Source organism: Lipotes vexillifer, unplaced genomic scaffold (assembly GCF_000442215.2).
Source record: "Lipotes vexillifer unplaced genomic scaffold, Lipotes_vexillifer_v1.1 scaffold390, whole genome shotgun sequence".
Lineage (NCBI taxonomy): Eukaryota > Metazoa > Chordata > Mammalia > Artiodactyla > Lipotidae > Lipotes > Lipotes vexillifer.
This window is the reverse complement of record NW_006784503.1, coordinates 2,685,253-2,704,874: the sequence shown is the minus strand read 5'-3', so window position 1 is coordinate 2,704,874 and position 19,622 is coordinate 2,685,253. Positions and strand designations below refer to the sequence as shown.

General features: G+C 56.0%; 1 protein-coding gene and 1 non-coding gene across 2 annotated transcripts; one reads left to right on the top strand and one right to left on the bottom strand.

Annotated features, from left to right (window-relative positions):
• Positions 1-43: 43 nt before the first annotated feature.
• On the top strand, positions 44-1,903 carry KCNF1 (potassium voltage-gated channel modifier subfamily F member 1). The gene has a single exon (XM_007456916.1). The coding sequence runs from the start codon at positions 89-91 to the stop codon at positions 1,571-1,573; it is 1,485 nt and encodes a 494-aa protein (XP_007456978.1). The 5' UTR covers positions 44-88; the 3' UTR covers positions 1,574-1,903.
• Positions 1,904-3,938: 2,035 nt separating this feature from the next.
• TRNAE-UUC (transfer RNA glutamic acid (anticodon UUC)) lies at positions 3,939-4,011 on the bottom strand. Its single transcript has one exon. It is a non-coding gene; the product is annotated as a tRNA-Glu (tRNA).
• Positions 4,012-19,622: the final 15,611 nt, after the last annotated feature.

Below are 19,622 nucleotides of genomic sequence, written 5' to 3'. Positions count from 1 at the left end.
CCTCGAGGGCCGCGCAGCGGCGGGACCGCCGGACCCCGCGGCGGCGGCAGGGCGCCGAGCCGAGGCCGCGCGGGCACTCGCCCGGAGAATGGACGGGGCCGGGGAGCGCAGCCTCCCGGAGCCGGGCAGCCGGGGCTCCCGGGCGGGAGACGACATGGAGATCGTCGTCAACGTGGGAGGCGTGCGGCGGGTGCTGTACGGAGACCTCCTCAGCCGGTACCCCGAGACCCGGCTAGCGGAGCTCATCGACTGCTTGGCCGGGGGCTACGACACCATCTTCTCCCTGTGCGACGACTACGACCCCGGGAAGCGCGAGTTCTACTTCGACAGGGACCCGGACGCGTTCAAGTGTGTCATTGAGCTGTACTATTTCGGGGAGGTCCACATGAAGAAGGGCATCTGCCCCATCTGCTTCAAGAACGAGATGGACTTCTGGAAGGTGGACCTCAAGTTCCTGGACGACTGCTGCAAGAGCCACCTGAGCGAGAAGCGCGAGGAGCTAGAGGAGATCGCGCGCCGCGTGCAGCTCATTCTGGACGACCTGGGCGCGGACACGGCCGAGGGCCGCTGGCGGCGCTGCCAGAAGTGCGTCTGGAAGTTCCTGGAGAAGCCCGAGTCTTCGTGTCCGGCGCGGGTGGTGGCCGTGCTGTCCTTCCTGCTCATCCTCATCTCGTCGGTGGTCATGTGCATGGGCACCATCCCCGAGCTGCAGGTGCTGGACGCCGAGGGCAACCGCGTGGAGCACCCGACGCTGGAGAACGTGGAGACGGCGTGCATCGGCTGGTTCACGCTGGAGTACCTGCTGCGCCTGTTATCCTCACCTAACAAGCTGCACTTCGCCCTGTCCTTCATGAACATCGTGGACGTGCTGGCCATCCTCCCCTTCTATGTGAGCCTCACACTCACGCACCTGGGCGCCCGCATGATGGAGCTGACCAACGTGCAGCAGGCGGTGCAGGCCCTGCGGATCATGCGCATCGCCCGCATCTTCAAGCTGGCGCGCCACTCCTCGGGGCTTCAGACCCTCACCTACGCCCTCAAGCGCAGCTTCAAGGAACTGGGGCTGCTGCTCATGTACCTGGCCGTGGGCATCTTCGTCTTCTCGGCCCTGGGCTACACCATGGAGCAGAGCCACCCGGAGACCTTGTTTAAGAGCATCCCGCAGTCCTTCTGGTGGGCCATCATCACCATGACCACGGTTGGCTATGGTGACATCTACCCCAAGACCACCCTGGGCAAGCTCAATGCAGCCATCAGCTTCCTGTGTGGGGTCATTGCCATTGCCCTGCCCATCCACCCCATCATCAACAACTTTGTCAGATACTACAACAAGCAGCGAGTCCTGGAAACGGCAGCCAAGCATGAGCTGGAGTTGATGGAGCTCAACTCCAGCAGTGTGGGCGAGGGCAAGACAGGGGGCTCCCGCGGCGACCTGGACAACCTCCCGCCAGAGCCCGCCGGGAAGGAGGGGCTGAGCTGGAGCAGCCAGCTGAAGATCTCCCGCAGCGACACCTTCATCCCCCTGCTGACCGAGGAGAAGCATCATAGGACCCGGCTCCAGAGCTGCAAGTGATGAGGGACGACCTGCGCACAGACGGACTGGGCTGGTGGATAGATGGATGGATGGGTGTGACAGGCCTGCCAGCGACTGCCCGGGAGGGGCTGTCCTTTGTCCCCCAGCCCTCTACTGAACAGAACTCTGAAGGCCCCCTTGGGCACCTCTGACGAGGCCGGGTAAGACCCCTTTGTGTTTTCGGCTGTCCAGGGGCCGGGGGGTGGCAGGGGCGGGGAGGGGCGTCCAGGGATCACTGACAGTGTGGGGTGATGAGGGCTGTGGTCTGGCTGACGGCAGGCGCCCTCACCCAGTTCTGTATCTCCTTCAATAAAGCCTGCTGCTCTCTGCGCCCGCCTGTGTTGTAGGTTCTGTCACAGGCTGGCCGCTCCCTACCCTGTCCCCCGCCGCACCCAGCCCCCCCCCCCCCCCATATCCCACCTAAGTTATCAAGAAAACTTCGTGGGCCTCATTGTTCTTTCTTCATTCTTTCCTTCTTCCATTTATTTTTTTCTTTAAAAAATTACTTTGACTCTGGAGTCGTAAGCTTGAATTTTGGGCAACAGCTCTTCCAATGTTCCAGCCTTGTAATTCTGTTCAAGTTCTATACGGTCCCCCCACTCCCAGATGTGGCTCAGCCCCTCCCGGGAGGTAGGTGTGCAGCCCAGAGGGTTTATTTTTACCTGAGGGCTAGTTAAAGAAGGGCTCATATATAGGGTTCAGCCCAGGGAGCTTTGCCACAATCCAGGAGGCTCTGTGTGTCCTGTTTCCTTCTGAGGAAAAGCTTACTCCCAGGAGAGGAAGAATTCACAGAACGGGGAACAACAAGCAGTGGGGTTATCACTTCTTAATCACCTGTGCAAGGCCCTTTTCACAACTTCTTTCCATTCCTTCCAGCAACACTGCTAGCTAGGTGGGCCGCCCCCCCCCCCACCGCCCCTTTAGAGACGAAGAAACTGATGCCCCAGGGCACACAGAGCAGTGATCCAGTCCCAGGTCTGATGACCCCCAAAGCACATTCATTCTCTTTGATGTGAGGAGGTCTTGGGACAGAGGCGTGTGCTTGGGCCATGAGGGGAGGGTCTGCGGACCAGGAGAGGGGTTGAGCTTCCTCGGGGTGGACGTGCCTGTCTTCCAGCTCATCCTTTCTCCTAGAACCAGCACTTCTGAGGTATCAGCTGAATGGACAAACCTGAGCACGCTCCGGGTGGCCCCGCTGCCAGCCTAGTCTGCGAGCCCCCGGCAACAGACACAGACAGACCTAGATTTGAATTCCAAGGAATGGGGAGGTGATCTCCGAGATGCCTTCTAGCTTAAACACTGTTCTCTACCATCCCTCCCTTACCACTCCCTTACTTGCTGTGTGACCTTAGGCCTGTTGCTTAACCTCTCTGATCCTCATTCTGATCATTTATTAAATGGAAGAATTACTTCAGGGAATCACAGTGCTTAGCACAGTGCCTGACACATAGTAGCTACTCAGTAAACAGCAGGTGTTTCCATTACTGTGTGCTGGGAGAGGGGTGAGGGGCACAGCTTCCCACTCTGGCCTCCACAGGGCTGGGCTGGTATGCAGATGGGGGAGCGGTGGCCACAGGGCACTGTCACACCTGTCTTAGTCAAAGGCAGTCCCCTTGGCACGGAGCTGGTCCCAGCAGGCCCCTCTCTCTGGCTTTCCACCTTCCACAAACCCCAGAGCTCTGTTCCTCCTTCCCTCCTGGGGCAGCGGGTGCAGGAGCCCTCTGAGGGGAGGGGGAGGTCTAGGAGGAGGGGGAGGGGACGTAGTCCCTGGTCTGCACCATCCTGGGCAGGTCTTTCCTTCTCTGGGCCCTGGTTTTCCCATATGTATAAAGAGGGATGCTTTCTCGGGGCCTCTTCCAGGACTTGCAAGCCTAGGGCTGCGGACGTGTTGGGCTGGGGACTCCAGGGGGTGGGAGGCTGCCATGTTGTAGGGGCCTTGAAGAGAGGAGAGAGTCAGAGCTGTCCCTGTGAGGTGCGGGGCCCTGAGCCAATGTTGTGCACCCCTCCCTCACACGTTTCTCCAGGGAATACTGGGTGACCACGGAAGGCAGAGGAAGAGGTGGGCCCAGGGCTGTGGGACTCAGTGGGAGGGAGGAGGGGATTGTTTGGCATCCCTGGGGCTCAGTGGGGCCTGCTGAATGCGACTGAGTTGGGTGGGATTGCCTCTCTTTGTCCCCCTGCCCCCAGAGTCCTTGGGAAGCCCCAAGCCTGTGCTGGCCTGAGAACTCTGAGCCCAGAGCATGGAGGAAGTTTGGGGCTGGGGAGAGTCCAGGAGGTGAGGCACCTTCCCTACTACTCACCTGGGGTCAGGGGGCAGTGTCTTTTCTTTTTTTTTCCCCACGCCCGGTGACTTATGGGATCTTAGTTCCCTGACCAGGGATTGAACCCAGGCCCTCGGCAGTGAAAGTGCTGAGTCCTAACCACTGGACCACCAAGGAATTCCCTCGGGGAGAGTGTCTTTACTGCTACAAAAACACTCAGAGCCCATCTCATCCACCCTTAGGAGGAGACTGACTCCCAAGAGGGTGAGCAGTGTGTCTGAGCTCTTCCGTGAACTAGGCTTACACAGGGTCCTGGTCCCAGAGGAGCTCAGAGCGTGACATGCATATAGAGTGACACGCTTTGTCGTGGGTGAGTGACCAGAGAGCTTTTGGAGCCAGGTGGAGGGGCTGCCCTCTCTCCCTAGGGATCTTCCTGGGCCACAACAAAATCAGCTGGGGAGCTTTACGAAATCTCAGTGTTCAGGCTGCATCCACACTCATTACATTAGAATCCCCGGGTGACACGCAGGCATCAGTATTTTTTAAACTTTAAAGTGCACAGGGGTCATCCAGAGATTTTGCTAAAATGCAGACTTTGAATCAGTCACTCGGGGCGCGCCCCTGGACTTCTGCATTTCCAGCAAGCTGCCGGGTCCAACTGATACTGCTGGTCCGTGGACTGCACTTTGCGTAGCAAGAGGCCAGAGCGGGAGCTGGCAGTCTGTGGATCCTTGCCCGTGTTTGTACAGTCCACAAGTTAAGAATGGTTTCTACATTTTTTAATGATAAAAAAAAAAAATCAAAGGAAGAAAAACATTTTGTGACAGGTGAAAATTACCTGAAATTCAAAGAAATTCTTTAGGAATAGAGTCGTGTCCCTTGCTCACAGGTTGTCTCTGGCGGCTCTCAAGCGACAAGGACAATGTTGACGAGCTGTGGTGATCACATGGCCCTCAGAGCCCAAAAGGCTTGTTACCGGCCCTTTACATTAAAAGTGCGCCAACCCTGGGCTACAGGAAACGAGCACTATGTCAGGCCTTGAATGATGAGTGGGGAGAAGCAGAAGCAGGGGAACCGCATGAGCAAAGACATGGAGTGTGGGACCACCTCAGTGAAGGCAAGTCCGTGCCCATCTCACCGAGCCTCGGGGTCTCAGCCCGCCTCCTTCTTTCCCCCAAGAAGCCCCGACTCCTGGTTTCCTGCATGAGGTTCTGTGGTCCCAGCTCCTGCCCTGGGAGATGGCTTCTCTCCCTCCTTTCCTGAGCTTTCCTCTTATCACATCCTCCGCCCCCATCCTAGGACCATCACTTAACACCCTCTTCTCTGACTCAGGAGGATCTGACAAACCTCCTGTGAGCTGTTAATTTCTATTGAAAGAGGGAGAGAGAGAAAGAAAGGTATGGTTCTTGGAATCACAGAATATCCAAGTTAAAAGAAAAATAGGCATCATCTAGTCCAACGTCCCCTGCCCCCGGCCCCCTGCCTCGTACTGACAGAAAAACTGTGGCTCCATATCACGCATAGCTGAGTGAGAGGGGTTTAATTAAAGTCCTGAAGGTCACAGCTAGCTTGAGGGGTCCAGCTTTCTGTGCTTCTCATAACATTGGGAGCACATAACAAACTCATTTTGAAAATAGAGAATTGGGAGTGTGTGTGTGTGTGTGTGTGTGTGTGTGTGTGTGTGTGTGTGTGTGCGTGTGTGTGTAAACAAATCATGCGGTGAGCTAGTCAGCCTCAGTTTTACAGATGGGGAAACTGAGGCCCAGAGAGCAGCAGGCTGGTGGCCATGCTGCTCCTTGGTGGCAGAAGCAGGAGCTGAGCCCAGAGCCTGCAGCCCGCACTCATTTGGAGCCGGACAGTGACACGCCCCACGGCGTTCACTTAATGTTTACCCTGAGCTTCCTAATGAGGTGCAGGATGCCATCATCTGATCTCCCGGGAAGGCATCTCTGCAGATGGACTGGCTCTGGCGGTGGTGTTTTTAAGGAAAGAAAAAGAAGGAAAAGGAAAACATTTTCTTGGGCGAGCAGCTTTGGACCAGATGCTCAGGCCATGCTGAGTTCAGGATCCATCTTGGCAATGGTAGGAGGTGTCTGGAGATTAAAACTTACCATCTGGGGTCTGGAGGTAACACACACAACAACAAAATGAAATACCCAGAAAATGGGTAAAAAACGATCCGTGAAAATGGTGAGACCTGGAATTATTTCACCCACGCTCCCTGAGGAAAAGTGACAGAGGAAGGTAAGACCCTAGCAATTGCTGGAGGTTACAGTAAGGGGTGCACATTGCCTGATTTAAAGGGGTCCTGCTAATGGGGCAATTTCAGCAGATGACAGGCCAGCGTGGGGAACGGTTTCGAGGCAGGAGCCCCTGCCTCCCCCTGTCTGGGAAGGGGCTGCCTGGTCCTCCCTGGTCCCCCACAAGAGGATAATTCAATGTCTCACCAGTCTCTTGACATCTCCCAGGGAGACGAGAGACAGGTGTTTGCAGAGAGGCCTCCCACCTTTCCGCCTGTGAGAAGGCAGCTCCGTGCACTGTGCTCGTGGGACTGCATCTGGCAGCAGATTTGCAAGGAGGTTTCAGCCGTAGCCGTAATCTGAGGAGGAACCTCCCCGTAAATGCTTTTCTCCACTTGTAGTGGCCTAAGACGTAGCTGCAGGGATGCTGTGGGGATCTAAACGGGAAAAAAATGAAAACAAGAGTTAGGAGACATGATGCTCCATCATTTCATTGTTTTTGACGCTCTCAGCCATACTTGGAGCTGGGGCTGCTGCAGCCACGACTTTATTTCCCTCTGTCGACAACGAGCCAGAGGGAGTGACTGCTCTGGCTTCGGGTGAGACCCGTGGCCTGTGGTCACACAGCTAAAGAGAGGTCAGTGTGGAGCTCCAGCTTGGACCTGGTGCCCACCACCTGGCCGGTCAGCGTCCGATCCTGAGGAACCAGCTTAGCCTCTGGGTTCCTTCAGGGCAAAAGACTCGCCCTGAACGGAAGCTGCCAGCAGCCACAACTTGTCTCCAAATGCAAAATATCATGCCGTTGACAAGGGCTTGGCTGGGAAAATGCGACCTGTCCTGCTATGGTGGCAGCCCAGACTGGGAAGGAGGTGCAAATATTAACACACCAGCTGGTTTCTGCTGCTGCACATGTTGACTAAGAGGTTGGGAGCTGTTTGCTTGAAGCCAAGGTCCTTGTGTCTGCCATATTTGACTTGTCTGGCTCTTTGCTAGATTTGGCGGGGAGCATCTGCCCTGGCCTTTAAGCACAGGCCCCAGGGAGGCCTAGCCAGATCGCAGGTAACCTGGAGCCCCCGGGAGCGCCGGCCACTGTCCACACCTTGCACATGAGTGGTAGTGGGAGGTGTGAGCCAGAACCCGGCTCTCCCTCCCTTCCGCGTCTCCCCAACCCAAGGCCAAGTTCAGACTGCTGAGCTGGGCCCTCAAGGCCTCCATGGCCCGGCTCCCAATACCCCTTCAGCTTTATCTCCTACCGCCCGCAACATCACACCAGACGAGGTGGCTCTTCTCACCCCACACGCTGGAGAGTCTGTGCTCCCCACCTGTGCACGGGGGCCTCTAGCATCCCTACTGCCCTTCTCCCACTTTTCCACTGTCGGCTTCTACCCCCGCATCCAGACCCGGCTGTGATGCCATCTTCCCTTCTCAGAGGTGAGGTCGCCTCCTGCAGGGTCTGGAGAGGGGCATCCTGGCCCCAGGGGCAGAAACGGTGCTAGAGAGATCGTGGAGTCAGCCACCCCACTCTGTCCTCGGGGAAGCGGCCCCTGGGGCAGATCACGTGCCGGCCTAAAGTCACGCAGGGTTGGCAGCAGTCAGGATCAGATCCCTGGTCCCATCTCTGTGCTCACCTCCCCTCTCTGTCCACTCCTCACCCACTCCTGGCTACAGGTTTGAACCAAGGTTTGGCGCTTACGTTTTAGGAATTAGACTGAAAACCGGCCCCGCTAACAGCCCCCCATTACTTACACAGGTGGTTTGGCAGGGTGTTGTAACAGAGCCCGGGGCTGACTGCTTGAAAGTACTTAGCAGACGTCCTTTCAAACCTTTGTTAAAACCTCTTGGCCTTTTAAAGCCTTGAAGTTCACATTCAGAATGAGGGGTCCATTTCACTCCGCTTCTCATAAAGAACACAGTGAAAGTGCAGGACGTGTGTGTGTGTGTGTGTGTGTGTGTGTGTGTGTGTGTGCGCGCGCGCACGCGCGCGCACGCGCGCACGCATGCAAAAACAAATCAACGCCTGCCTTCTAAATGAAAGGAGGAAGATGCTAGGCCTGCTGGTGCACCCCGAAGCCGCTCCTTCCCGCTCTAATTTCCTGTCTTTTCCTGAACCTGGTTTACAGCCAACAAAGGCAGGGACTGCAGGCAGGTCTACTTTCCATCCCCGGAAGCACCAGCCACGCTCTGCTCCTGGATCAGACAGGTATGGCACGTGGGAGACAGGACCCCCAAACATCCTTCTTAGCTGGCTGCCCGGAGCACAGGAAGGGGGTGTGAAGGCAGGGACCAGTCTCTCCTGATAATTGACCCTTTCGCACATTTCTAGAAAACCGAGGCTTGGAGAGCTTAATCAACTTGTCTACGATTTCCCTCTAACGGGGCGGGGGTGGGGGGTGTGCAGAGTAGCTGGGCCAGGACAGAGCCCCTCCCTGGGGCTGGAGGTCTTTGCTCTCCCAGCCTCCCTCGGCCTCTTCTCACTGCTGCTGGTGTGGGACAGTGACCGGGGCTGTGAGTCCCCTGAGGTTAGGTTTGCACCTGGGTCACAGATGTGTCCCTTGGCACCTAGAGCAGTGCCTGGTCCACTGTGGGGCCACAGAAAATATTATGGGATGAACTTACTGTCACCCACTATGTGCATGTCACTGTGCCATGGGCAGCCTGGCTCCTGGGCAGACCTAAGGCTTCTTTTCTCTACATTTTGTGAAGGGCTTTCTGATCTCTTGGTGGTGGGGACCACGCCCTCCCTCTGTAGCAGTGCCTTGCATCATGCCTGTGGGCACAGAGAGGTGCTCCCTAAGTGTTTACAGGGAAGCTGGGACCTCCCTCCATCAAGTCCCACTCTTGTTCCTGACCCCCTGCCCAGTCCATGCAGACACGGGCCGTGTCCACGGCGTCCTGGATGAGCTCCGAGGCCTAATGCTGGGGGTTTTCTGAGAGGGCAGCCAGTGCCTGCTCTGGGTGGTGTAAACAGGGAGAGATTTACAGTCAACTTCGCCCAAGCAGGGCCTGGCGGAAGAGACGGATTCCACAGCCCTGGCTGCAGGCCTCACTGTTTCTGCTGCTCCTGGGGAAGCCTCACTTCAAAGTCGGGGGAGCTCAGGGACTTCCCTGGTGGCGCAGTGGTTAAGAATCCGCCTGCCAATCCAGGGGACACAGGTTCGAGCCCTGGTCTGGGAAGATCCCACAGGCCGCAGAACAACTAAGCCCGTGTGCCACAGCTACTGAGCCTGTGCTCTAGAGCCCACAAGCCACAACTACTGAAGCCCGTGCGCTCAGAGCCCGTGCTCCGCAACAAGAGAAGCCACCGCAATGAGAAGCCCGGGCACTGCCCCGCTCACCGCAACTAGAGAAAGCCCGCGTGCAGCAAGGAAGACCCAACGCAGCCAAAAATAAATAAATAAATAAAAATTTTAAAAAAGAAATTGAGGACCCATTTTTCATGTGTATTAAGAGTAACTTTGCTTTGTGTGTGTGTGTGTGTGTGTGTGTTTTGTTTTCTCTTGCCTTTCTGCCCTGTGTTTGAAGATTTCCTTGTTTTTTTTTTTTGTGGTACGCGGGCCTCTCACTGTTGTGGCCTCTCTCATTGCAGAGCACAGGCTCCGGATGCGCAGGCTCGGTGGCCATGGCTCACGGGCCCAGCCGCTCCGCAGCATGTGGGATCTCCCTGGACCGGGGCACAAACCCGTGTCCCCTGCATCGGCAGGCGGACTCCCAACCACTGCGCCACCAGGGAAGCCCAACTTCCTTGGTTTTATTGTCTATATGATTGATTTGGTGTTCGGCTATGCCCCTTTTATCGTTCTTCTAGTTGTCTGATTTTTTTCAGTTATCACTGAATTTCCAAGAACTCTTTCTTTCCTCCTGTGCAACAGCTGCTTGTGGTCCCATCTGACTCCTCGTGCGCATAAGTTCAGGAAGCAGGAGTCAATATGATTTTTGTAAAAAGCCTGAATCCGAAGGACCGCTGTGGATAAGAGTGGGATCTTTTCAGTGTCTGAGACAGAGTCTGCATGGAAAGGGCGGGGCTTTGGGCCCAGAGACGCAGCTCACATTCCCCCTGGAGCTCTGAGCAGCAGTGTGAGCTTCACTCGGACAGCATGAGCTTCCCTGTCTGTAAATGGGGAAAGCACTTCCTACCTTGCAGGCTTGCAGTGCGGATGAAAGGCCTGCTGTGGGCCCCTGGATCTGCACCTTGGTTGTGAATGAGTCTTCATCAATTAATGCAACACGAGGCCTGTACTCTAACCACACCCTTTCACCAGAGTGGAAAATTGCCTTTTGTTACCCTTCACCCCAGAGCTGTTTGGCTTTTTGACTACATATACGTATATATGTATTTTAGTCATTTCTGGGCAGCTTCTCATGCATATTCAAATCCAAGCAGTTAGGGTTCTGGGAATGATTCAAATGTTTGCTGCACAGTGTAACTGATCTTAATATAGCAGCATCACCCCAGTCTGCAGTTGTCTCCGCTCCCGCACAGCCTGTTTAGGCCAAAGGAGATCAACACGCGGATGCACTTCCGCCTTCCAGCCTCACCGGGACTAAGTGGCTGGGTTGTGGGAGCCCTTTCCATCGTCCGGGTTTCTGTTTTTCTTTTAACCCAGTGTCTGGTCATTGCTAATCATCCTCTCTATAGATGACGCGACATCAGGAGAGGAATATCGGGGAGGCAGGGCGTGTCTCAGATCACGTGTCGTGGGCCACGTGGCTGCCCAGAGCCGGTGCTCGGCCGCATTTGTGGAATGAATGAGGCCGAACTGGAGCCTGGAATGCAGATCGCTGCTCTAGAGAGGCAGAAACCGAAACTGAGAAACAACCTTGTAATTGTAGGGCTGGTGGGGCCTTCGCTGGCTTGGGGTCCCACATGCCAAAACGTCATCCTAATTAAAGCCACAGAGAGGGACTCAGACTCAGGAATGGCCTCTGCCGCAGGGAGAGGGGGCCTACGGGAGTGGGAGGGGCTTGACCGGAAGGCTCCACCCCCTCCACCATTCATCGCCCCCCAGTCCCCCGCCCCTTCCCTCCTCCTCCCACTTCTTCTCACAGCGGAGCCCCACCCCCACCATGACTCTCTGGACAGCGGAGCCCCCTCTGGTTTGGGCTGTGCCCCTCTCAGCTCTGCAGCCTGGGGATCTGCGTCCAGCCTGTGACACCAGAGCCCGGCAGAGGCAAGTCCGCGGCGAAGGTGCTTTTGCACTTGAACATGGAAGCTCTTCCTTCCAGAGGCTCCAAGGAGAGCAAACAACAGATACGCAGCGCGGGGTCTGGGGGTCTCCTGCCTGGGAAGGAGCTGAATTGCAAACGCGCTGTCAGAACACCTGTCTCCTCTGACCTCCGGGGAAAAGCTCTGACCCTTCTCCTGGGGGGACATCCTCTGTTTCCTCCCCCATATCCACAGGCACCTCATTCACATCCTTCAGGGATCGGCCCAGATCCCACCTTCAGAACCCTGAGTCCCTCTCCGTCTGGGCCCCCAGCCCCCTGGTTCACACTCTCCACAGCACCCAGCGCCCAGCCTGGATGAGTGTGGTCCCCTCAGCATCTCTGGGGATGGAGACTGTGCTCTGGCCGTGTGTGTAAAGGGGCAGCGTAGGGCAGCATCCTCACATGTAAGCCTGTATCGCAGTCCCCTGAGGGTGTGTTAAAACACAGGCCACTGGTCCCACCCGGAGCTTCTGATTCAGTGGTGTGTGGTGGAGCCTGAGAATTTGCATTTTGAATAGTTTTCCAGGTGATGCTGACGCTGCTGTTGGGTGCCACACTTTGAGAACAACTGGCTTGTGGGAGCCTGGACCAGCGTCAGGACTGGGCTCCTGGCCACTCGGCTGTGGGACCCATCAATCCACTGGCTCTGACGGTCAGCAAACAGTGACTTATAGAGCTAAGCCCGGAGACCAAAGAGCAGCCACTTAGCCTTGTGGACTCTCCTTGAGAGAACAGGGCCTCCAAGGAGGATGGAGACTGTGACAAACTAAGAAATGTATATTGGGTCTCTGCCCTCAGTTTCTGACACAGTGCTCCTAAAACCCTTGTAATTTCTGGCGTGAGGAGAGCATGTTTTATGCTAATGAAGCACACCTTGGTCAACCCTGCCCTGTTCTGGGGGTTTTGAGATGAATGAGGCCAGAGCCCTGCCCTTAGGAAGGCGGGAGAGAAACGGCACACGGGTGGGGTGCCACTGCATCCCAAGGGAGGATGTAAAAAAAGACCCCTGACTCTCAAGATGCTCAGAGCCCTAAGCCAAAGGGTGGGGCCCTGGGCTGGGGATAAACCTCTGTGATTTATGAGCGCAGAAGGGAACCCAGAAGCCGTCTGAGCACACAAAGACTGGGATTTCCAAGACACCCTCACAGATTATGAGGGCAATGAGACAGGTCATTGGGAATAACGCCTGTCCTAGGAATTGCCAGCTGTCTGATCTGCGTGCCCACAAAGCTTCCTGCTATGAAACAAAGCCGTGGCCTGAGGCTGAGTACCCGGCTCTTCGAACCAGCATTCTCTGGGTTACTGGATGAAACCCAGTCTGGAGGAAAGCACAAGGCCATCAGAGTCAGCCGACCTCAGTTCCCACTGGTATTGATTCTGTTAGGCTGGAGGGATTGCTTGATCTCCCTGAGCTGGGAAGTAACACCCCTCTCCCAGTGTTGGCGCGGATTAGAGTTAACAAGGCCTCACGTCCGAGGCAGGGGAGGTGGCCACTCCATAGATGGTCACTTCGCGCCTGCCTGCTGGCCCCTTCCCTGCCCTCTCCCCTCCTGGACTACATTGCAGGCCCAACAGAAATGTCCGTGGACTCCGCTTACCCCTGACTAATGAGTCGCTGGTGGAACGAGAGGCCCCCCAGCCCCAGGCAGGAAGCTAAGGGCGCTACGTGGAGCCGAAGACCAGAAGCCAGCGGTGGGAAGGAACAGAGTTCCAGGCTGGACAGGCAGTGAGACAGAGCAGAGGCAGTGAGACAGAGCAGGGGCAGTGAGACAGGCCTGGGGGGAACCAGGGACTGAGGCTGCTCAGGTCCCGAGTGGCACTGAGGGGAAGAAGCCAGAGAGAGCTGCCCTCTCCCAGCATATCCTCCAGAGGCGCTGCCTTTCCAGCGTCATGAAAGGTGAAGTGTTGAGGTGGATCTTAAGCCTCTGATGCAAAGACATTGGAGGAACTGGCCATGTGAACGAGACAGGACAGGCAGAGGTGATGCAGAGGTGGGCCTCCTGCAGCCCCTCCCCTGCCCCAGGCCCCTCCCGGGATGCTAACAGCTAACACCAGTGAGCTCCAGACAGGGAGTGTACGTGCATCAAGCCCACCCTCACCCCTCTCCAGCCCCCATCACTCCTGTTCTGACAACACCCCCGAGGCAGTTATTTTGACCCCTCCTTGCTTTGCAGATGGAAACCTGGACACACAATGTTGTCCTATAGCTCGTTAGAGGCCAGCAGTTCTCCAGCCTTATAGGTCTGTCCCTGGAGCCACACGGGAACCATCACGCCCCTACCTTCCCTGATTAGGGTCCGTGCGTGTCTGCCCACCAGGTCTCTTGGCTGAGCAGGGCTGACCAGTGACTTTCCCCACAGCCATGGATGCTCGGGCTGCGGACAAGGGGTGGGCAGAGAGCTCATTCTGCCCACTGCTTTTCTTGCATTTGGGGATACTGAGGTCCAGAGAACAAGGAGTCCTCCCAGGTCACCCAGAGCAGAGGGTGCATGGCCCCAGAGTCTGGCCCGTCTGCAGCTCTGAGCCCCACGGGAGACAAAGCTGGACAGGAAGACGGTTGACCTTTCTTCCGTCAGGGGAGCTTTGGGGACGTAGAAGTATTTCCAAGTCTTCTAAAAAAAAACAACCCTTAAATACATATTTATGATTTGCACTAGCAACTAAAAAAGAATATTTACACCAACTGTTTGAAACAGATCAATGGAACTGATTTGGAGGAAGAAATAGGAACATATTACAAAAAGTAAGTCATCTCCATTTGGTTCTGAGCATTTGACAAGGAAAACATGTGATGGCTGCACCGATTGCCTGTGACCAACGATGCAGAAGGTACAACCCATCAGCCCGACGCTCGGTTCTGACTCTAATGTACCAAGGAGAGCAGAACATGTTTTAATAAAAATGATAGAAGCTGGTTGCCCACAGGCAGCTGGGAACCATCACCTTCTGGACACCTGCTCGTGTGTCTTTTTTCTCCATCTCTTGAGCTGTCGGGTGGAGCGCCAGCCTACCCTGGTGACTTTCTCCAGCCCAGGGTAGACTGTGACGGGCCCCTCGGCACAAAGAAGCAGGGGTGCTGGGAGAAGGCTCTGGGTAGCTCACTCAAAAAGAACTTTCTGAGCTTTTCTTTTATTATAAATATGATATATGCTTATTATAAAAATTTAAAATAATTCATAAAGGTACAAGGTAAAAGTATAAAGTCCAACCACACAGAGACCGTTAGCTGTGGTTCACGTTGCAGTGAAACTACCTTCCAGATCCTTCTTCAGGCACGTACACAGGGGAGCATACAATTCTCTCCACCTGTGAGCTGAGAAAAGAAGCGGGCACAGCTGAGCTGCTGTCGCCCAAAGGAAGGGGGATGGAGGGAGTTGTATTAGTCAGCTAGAGCCTCCACAACAACATAACATAGACTGAGTGGCTTAAACAACAAATCTAGTTTTCTCCCAGCTCTAGAGGCTGGAAGTCTGAGATAAGGTGCCATCAGGCTTGGTGTCTGGTGTCAGGCTCTTTTCATGGGTTGTGGATGGCCACCTTCCCACCATGTGCTCTCATGGTCTTTCCTGCATGTGTGCAAGTGGGGAAAGAGAGAGTGGGTTCTCTCATGTCTCTTCTGATAAGGGCACTAACCCCATCATGAGGGCCCCACCCTCATGACCTCATCTAACCCTAAGTACCTCCCAAAGGCCCCTGTCTCCAAATACCATCACTTTGGGGTTAGGGTTTCAACACAGGAATTTGCAGGGGTGGGATGCAAATATTCAGTCCATGACAGGGGGAAACCCTTATTGGGAGCCTACTGTGTGCCCAGCACGGTGCCAACTACTTTGCATCCACAGGCTTATTTGTTCTCACACAGCCTCAAAGGCATGGATTACTGTCCTCATCTTACATATCAAGAAGTTAAGGTTTGTGGCAGATGTGAGATTTAAACCAGGATGACTCTTTTGCTACTAGGTGAAGGGTTCATGAAAAACAAAATTCAGAAACAGCCCCAAAGGGAAGAAAACTGCCCTGTTAGAGGTGATGGTGGTGGCTCTGGCCACTTTCATGCCCCGCCTCAGCCCTCTCTGGCCATGTAGTCTCCCCAGGGAGGAATGGACCGCAGGAGGCTGCTTGACAGGCGCAAAGAGGCTTGCCCAGCCCAGGAGGCACCCTGCACTGACCCTCTGCATCTCAGAATGGTTTTCTCAGAACACTAGCTTGTGACATCAAGCCTCAAATTGGGCAGAATAAGTCCTTAAAGGCAGTTTTCTCTAGCGATTACCCTAGCTGCTGAGCAAACCTTATTAGTAACTAGTTTGCCAAAGATGGCAGCCCCTCATAGAGCAGAAGAAATGGTCATTAGTGGAGCCAGCCCTTCCAGCTATTTTCTGCAAAAAGAAACACCAGCCCCCTGGGATTTCTCTGGACCCCCTTTAAATCCTGGAGCCGATGGCCCAGAGCTCGGCTGCTCACCAAGTACGTCAGTCTCTTTGAGACTCGCTTTCCTCATCCATCAGGTAGCTATCCCATTTTCACCTTGGTCACCCCACTTCACATCCAGCTGTGCATGGTTGCACCCTTGCCAATAGCTGGGGTGGGGGAGGGGATATTGTGGTGCTTCGTGGATGGGGGATGGTTGAGATGAACAGCGAGGGCTCTGCAAGCAGAAGACAGCCCGGGCACGGGGAGCATGTGTGGGGAAGGGGCCCGAGATGCGGCTGCACCAGCAGGGACCATGTCATGAAGGACCTGGGATCTCCTGCCAGGATGAACTCCATCCCCAAGGCCACAGGGAATGACTGGGGAGTCTAAACCAAGGATGCGGCAAGATCGGATTGTTGGTTAGAAGAAGAATTTTCAAGATAGGGTGACAATGCCCTGGAAAGTGGCAGAGATGCAGGTTGGGAGACCGTTTAGGAGGCCATGCCAGTGATGGGGTGGGGGGGACTGTCCAAGGTCTGCCAGGGGGACAGACAAGTCACAGACCTCCGCTGACCTTCCCGGTGGCGCTCAGCCGAAGGATGGATAACGGAGAGCTGTTTGGATTTTGTTTCCATGTGATTTTGGGTGACCTGACATCTCTGTCTCCCACCCCCCAGAACTCACTCCATCTTGTGGGGACCGGGGATGGTAAGTGGAGCCCCAGTGATGGATGGCCTTCCCGGAAAGAGTGGGAAGACTGAGCAGAGGGGGTTCCTGGGACCGGAAGGAGAGGGGCACCAGCCACAGAGACCAGGAGGAGCCATCAGAGCTGTGTGAGCAGGGCCAGGAGCGGGGTCATGGGAAGTGTCAAGTGCAGAAGGGACACGAGATACACAAAGACTCTGAGGACTGGTTGCGGTGCCTGTGGCAGGGCTGGTGGGGACCTTTGCCAGGCTGGGGATGGGGATTGAGTGGAGGTTGAAAAGTGGAGGCAGGTAACCGGAGAGAATGCACCCTCCCCGGGGCTGGGGGGCTTCTCATGCGTTGTCAAAGGAGGGAGGGCCCTGGGCAAGGGGGGCTGCAGGGAAGAGGCGGTCCTGACCACGCAGCGGGTGGCGAGAGGTGGTGGGGCCCATCCTGGCTGGAGGAGTCGGGAGGGCTGGAGAAGTGATGCGGGACCTTTTCTCAGGTGAACCTGGACAGAGGCAGGGAGGAGGAAGAGACGCAGGGAGGACTCGGTCGTCTCCCGGTCCTGGCATCAACTCACTATTGCACTTCGGGCGACTTGCATCTGCTCTCTGGGCTCCAGCTTCCAGGGTTGGCTCTCCATGACTTCACGGTCTACAACCCACCTTCAGTGGAATGGTTTCTGAATTCAGAGGGCCTGGGGCAGAGGGGTCCTTGTTACATCTCATCTAGGAAGGCATAACTGTCCACATTTCATAAGTGAGTAAAGTGGGGCTCGGGGAAAACATGCCCAAGGCTACACAGTAGTAAGTGGCAATGCCAGGCTTCTACTCGCACCTGCCTGGCCCCAGCCTCAGCTCTTTTCTCTATACACGAGCATCGCTGCAACAGGTGTACCGTGGGCAGAGGGCCACTGGTGGCTGGTTGGCTGGCTGGCTGGGCGGATGGATGGATAAATGGATGGGTGGATGGATACATGGGATACCCTCTGTCTCTTCTTTCCATCATCTAACTCCATCATCTAATTCTCAGAGGTGCCCCCTCTTCCAGGAAGCCCTTCCTCACTCTCCTGTCCCACAAAAATGTCTCCGCATAGGATGACCCTCTCTTCTAGAGCACACTCTGCTCACAGCAGACCTCTAGCTGCTCTCATAACATCCGGCCCAGCTGGGGTCTTGCTCCCATACTGGACTCTGAGCCCTGGGGGATGGGTGCGGGAGGTTCTGTCTCACATGCCTCTGTCCGTGACAGCTCCTGGCAGGCTCTTCTATGCTGGCTGCTGGGTAAGTGGGGCGTGAAAGGCAGGCCCTGCTGGCAATTGGACTGAACTGGAGGAAGGCCACAGCAGTGAGGGGAGACCTGGGGGACTGGGGAGTGCAGGTCGTCCACGCGCTGTGAACGGGTCTGCCTCCTCCGGAGCCCCGCCCTGAGGGCAGCAGGAGAAGGAAACGAATTTGCCAATAAGTTGTCTCACCTCTTCCGGCCTGACTCCTTCACTTGCTCTCCTGGGTGGATTCTCAGATTCCCAGTTATCCTCCCTCAGGCTGCTCCCCCTATGAGACCTGGGGGCACGGGTGCAACTGTGTGTGTGTGAGTCTGCGAGTGTGTGCCTGTGTTTGGGGGTGTGTGTGAGTGTGTTGTGAGTCTGGGAGTGTGAGTGTGTGTGTGTCTGCGAGTGTGTGCCTGTGAGGGGTGTGTGAGTGTGTGTGTGTCTGCGAGTGTGAGTGTGTATGTCTGCGAGTGTGTGTGTGTCTGCGAGTGTGCGCCTGTGTTTGGGGGTGTGTGTGAGTGTGTTGTGAGTCTGCGAGTGTGAGTGTGTGTGTGTCTGTGAGTGTGTGCCTGTGAGGGGTGTGTGAGTGTGTGTGTCTGCGAGTGTGTGTCTGCGAGTGTGTGCCTGTGAGTGGGGGGTTGAGTGTGTGCAGGCTCACGCGGCCTCGTGGGGATGGCGACGGCTCCCTCGCCCCTTCTGGTGTTGGCGCCCCGGTAGCTCTTGCTAGGCCCTGGCTTTGTGTCTGACCGCTTGACCTTCCAGTGTGCCCGATGCTGACCGCTGGATTCTGGCCACACAGTCTTGCCCCAGCAGCCTCTCCATTCTGGCCTTCTCTGGTCCACCGGCCTCCTTGGCACCGGGGTGTCCCCTCCCCAGGGAGCCCAGGAGCTTCCAGATCCTCTGCAGAGCTCCAGGTGTCAGTCAGCTCCATCGTCATTAACCTGGACCCCTCCGTTCCCAGGGTCACACTCTGGCTCCTGCACACCAGGAGGAAGGTGGTTCCTCTCCCAGGCCAGGGCTGTGGGCCAGGGGACTCTGCTGGGCACAGGTTTCCGCACGGCTTCCTTCGTGTCTGCATACCTCCCTCACCTGAGCTGCGTGCAGGGGTGGGGCAGGAGGCACACCTCACCCCTCTCCCTCCTCCCTCCTCTGGCTCACCATGCTCCAGGCCAACAGGGAACGTGTCTGTTCCCAGGACCCCAACACAGTAACTTCCCAGTTACCACTTCTCTTCCCAGATCATCGGCCAGGTCTAGCTCTTGATGTGTTTGCTGGTAAGAGCTTAGGGTTGAGAAAGTCTTTGTGGACAAATCCTGGGTTTCGGGAGTGTTGTCTTGCTGCTGACTCAGAGCCCTACACTGGGTATCAGAGCTGGATATCGCCTTCCTGCCTCTGCGTTTCCGCCTCAATAACCCAAAACCTTCCCAAAGGAAAAGCGTGGGATCCCACCGTCACACACAGAAAGTGGAAAGAGAAAAACCACTGCTTCAGGAAGCCCGTCTCACAGTTACGTGAGTTTAGGGATGGCAGGGTCACAGATGCCTGCTTCAGAGCTAGATGTTTGAAGGAAAAAGACGGGGAGAATCGCTCTTAATCAACAGCCCCCGGGGCAGGTGCATTCCCGCCACCTCATGAGCTGCCCAGCCCCTCTGCAGGGTGGGAATTTTACAAACAGGCAAAAGGGGAATGAAGCTCAGAGGTGGAAGGTAGCTTAGCCAAGACCAGAGCGAGTGAAAGAAGCCGGGCAGGACCCCAGGACACGTGATTCCATCCCTGGGCTCTTGCTAAGAGCTGGCAGCTGCCCGGGGCTGGCCACCAACATGGCGCATATCGGTTGGCAGCATGGGGCACGGGCATCGCAGCACGACAAGCCCACTTGCCTACTGTTTGAAAGGGAGGTGAGGACACACCCTCCAGTCCCCACCCTCCAAGGTACAGAATCTGGTTCAGAGGAGCAAGCAACACACGCAAGAGAG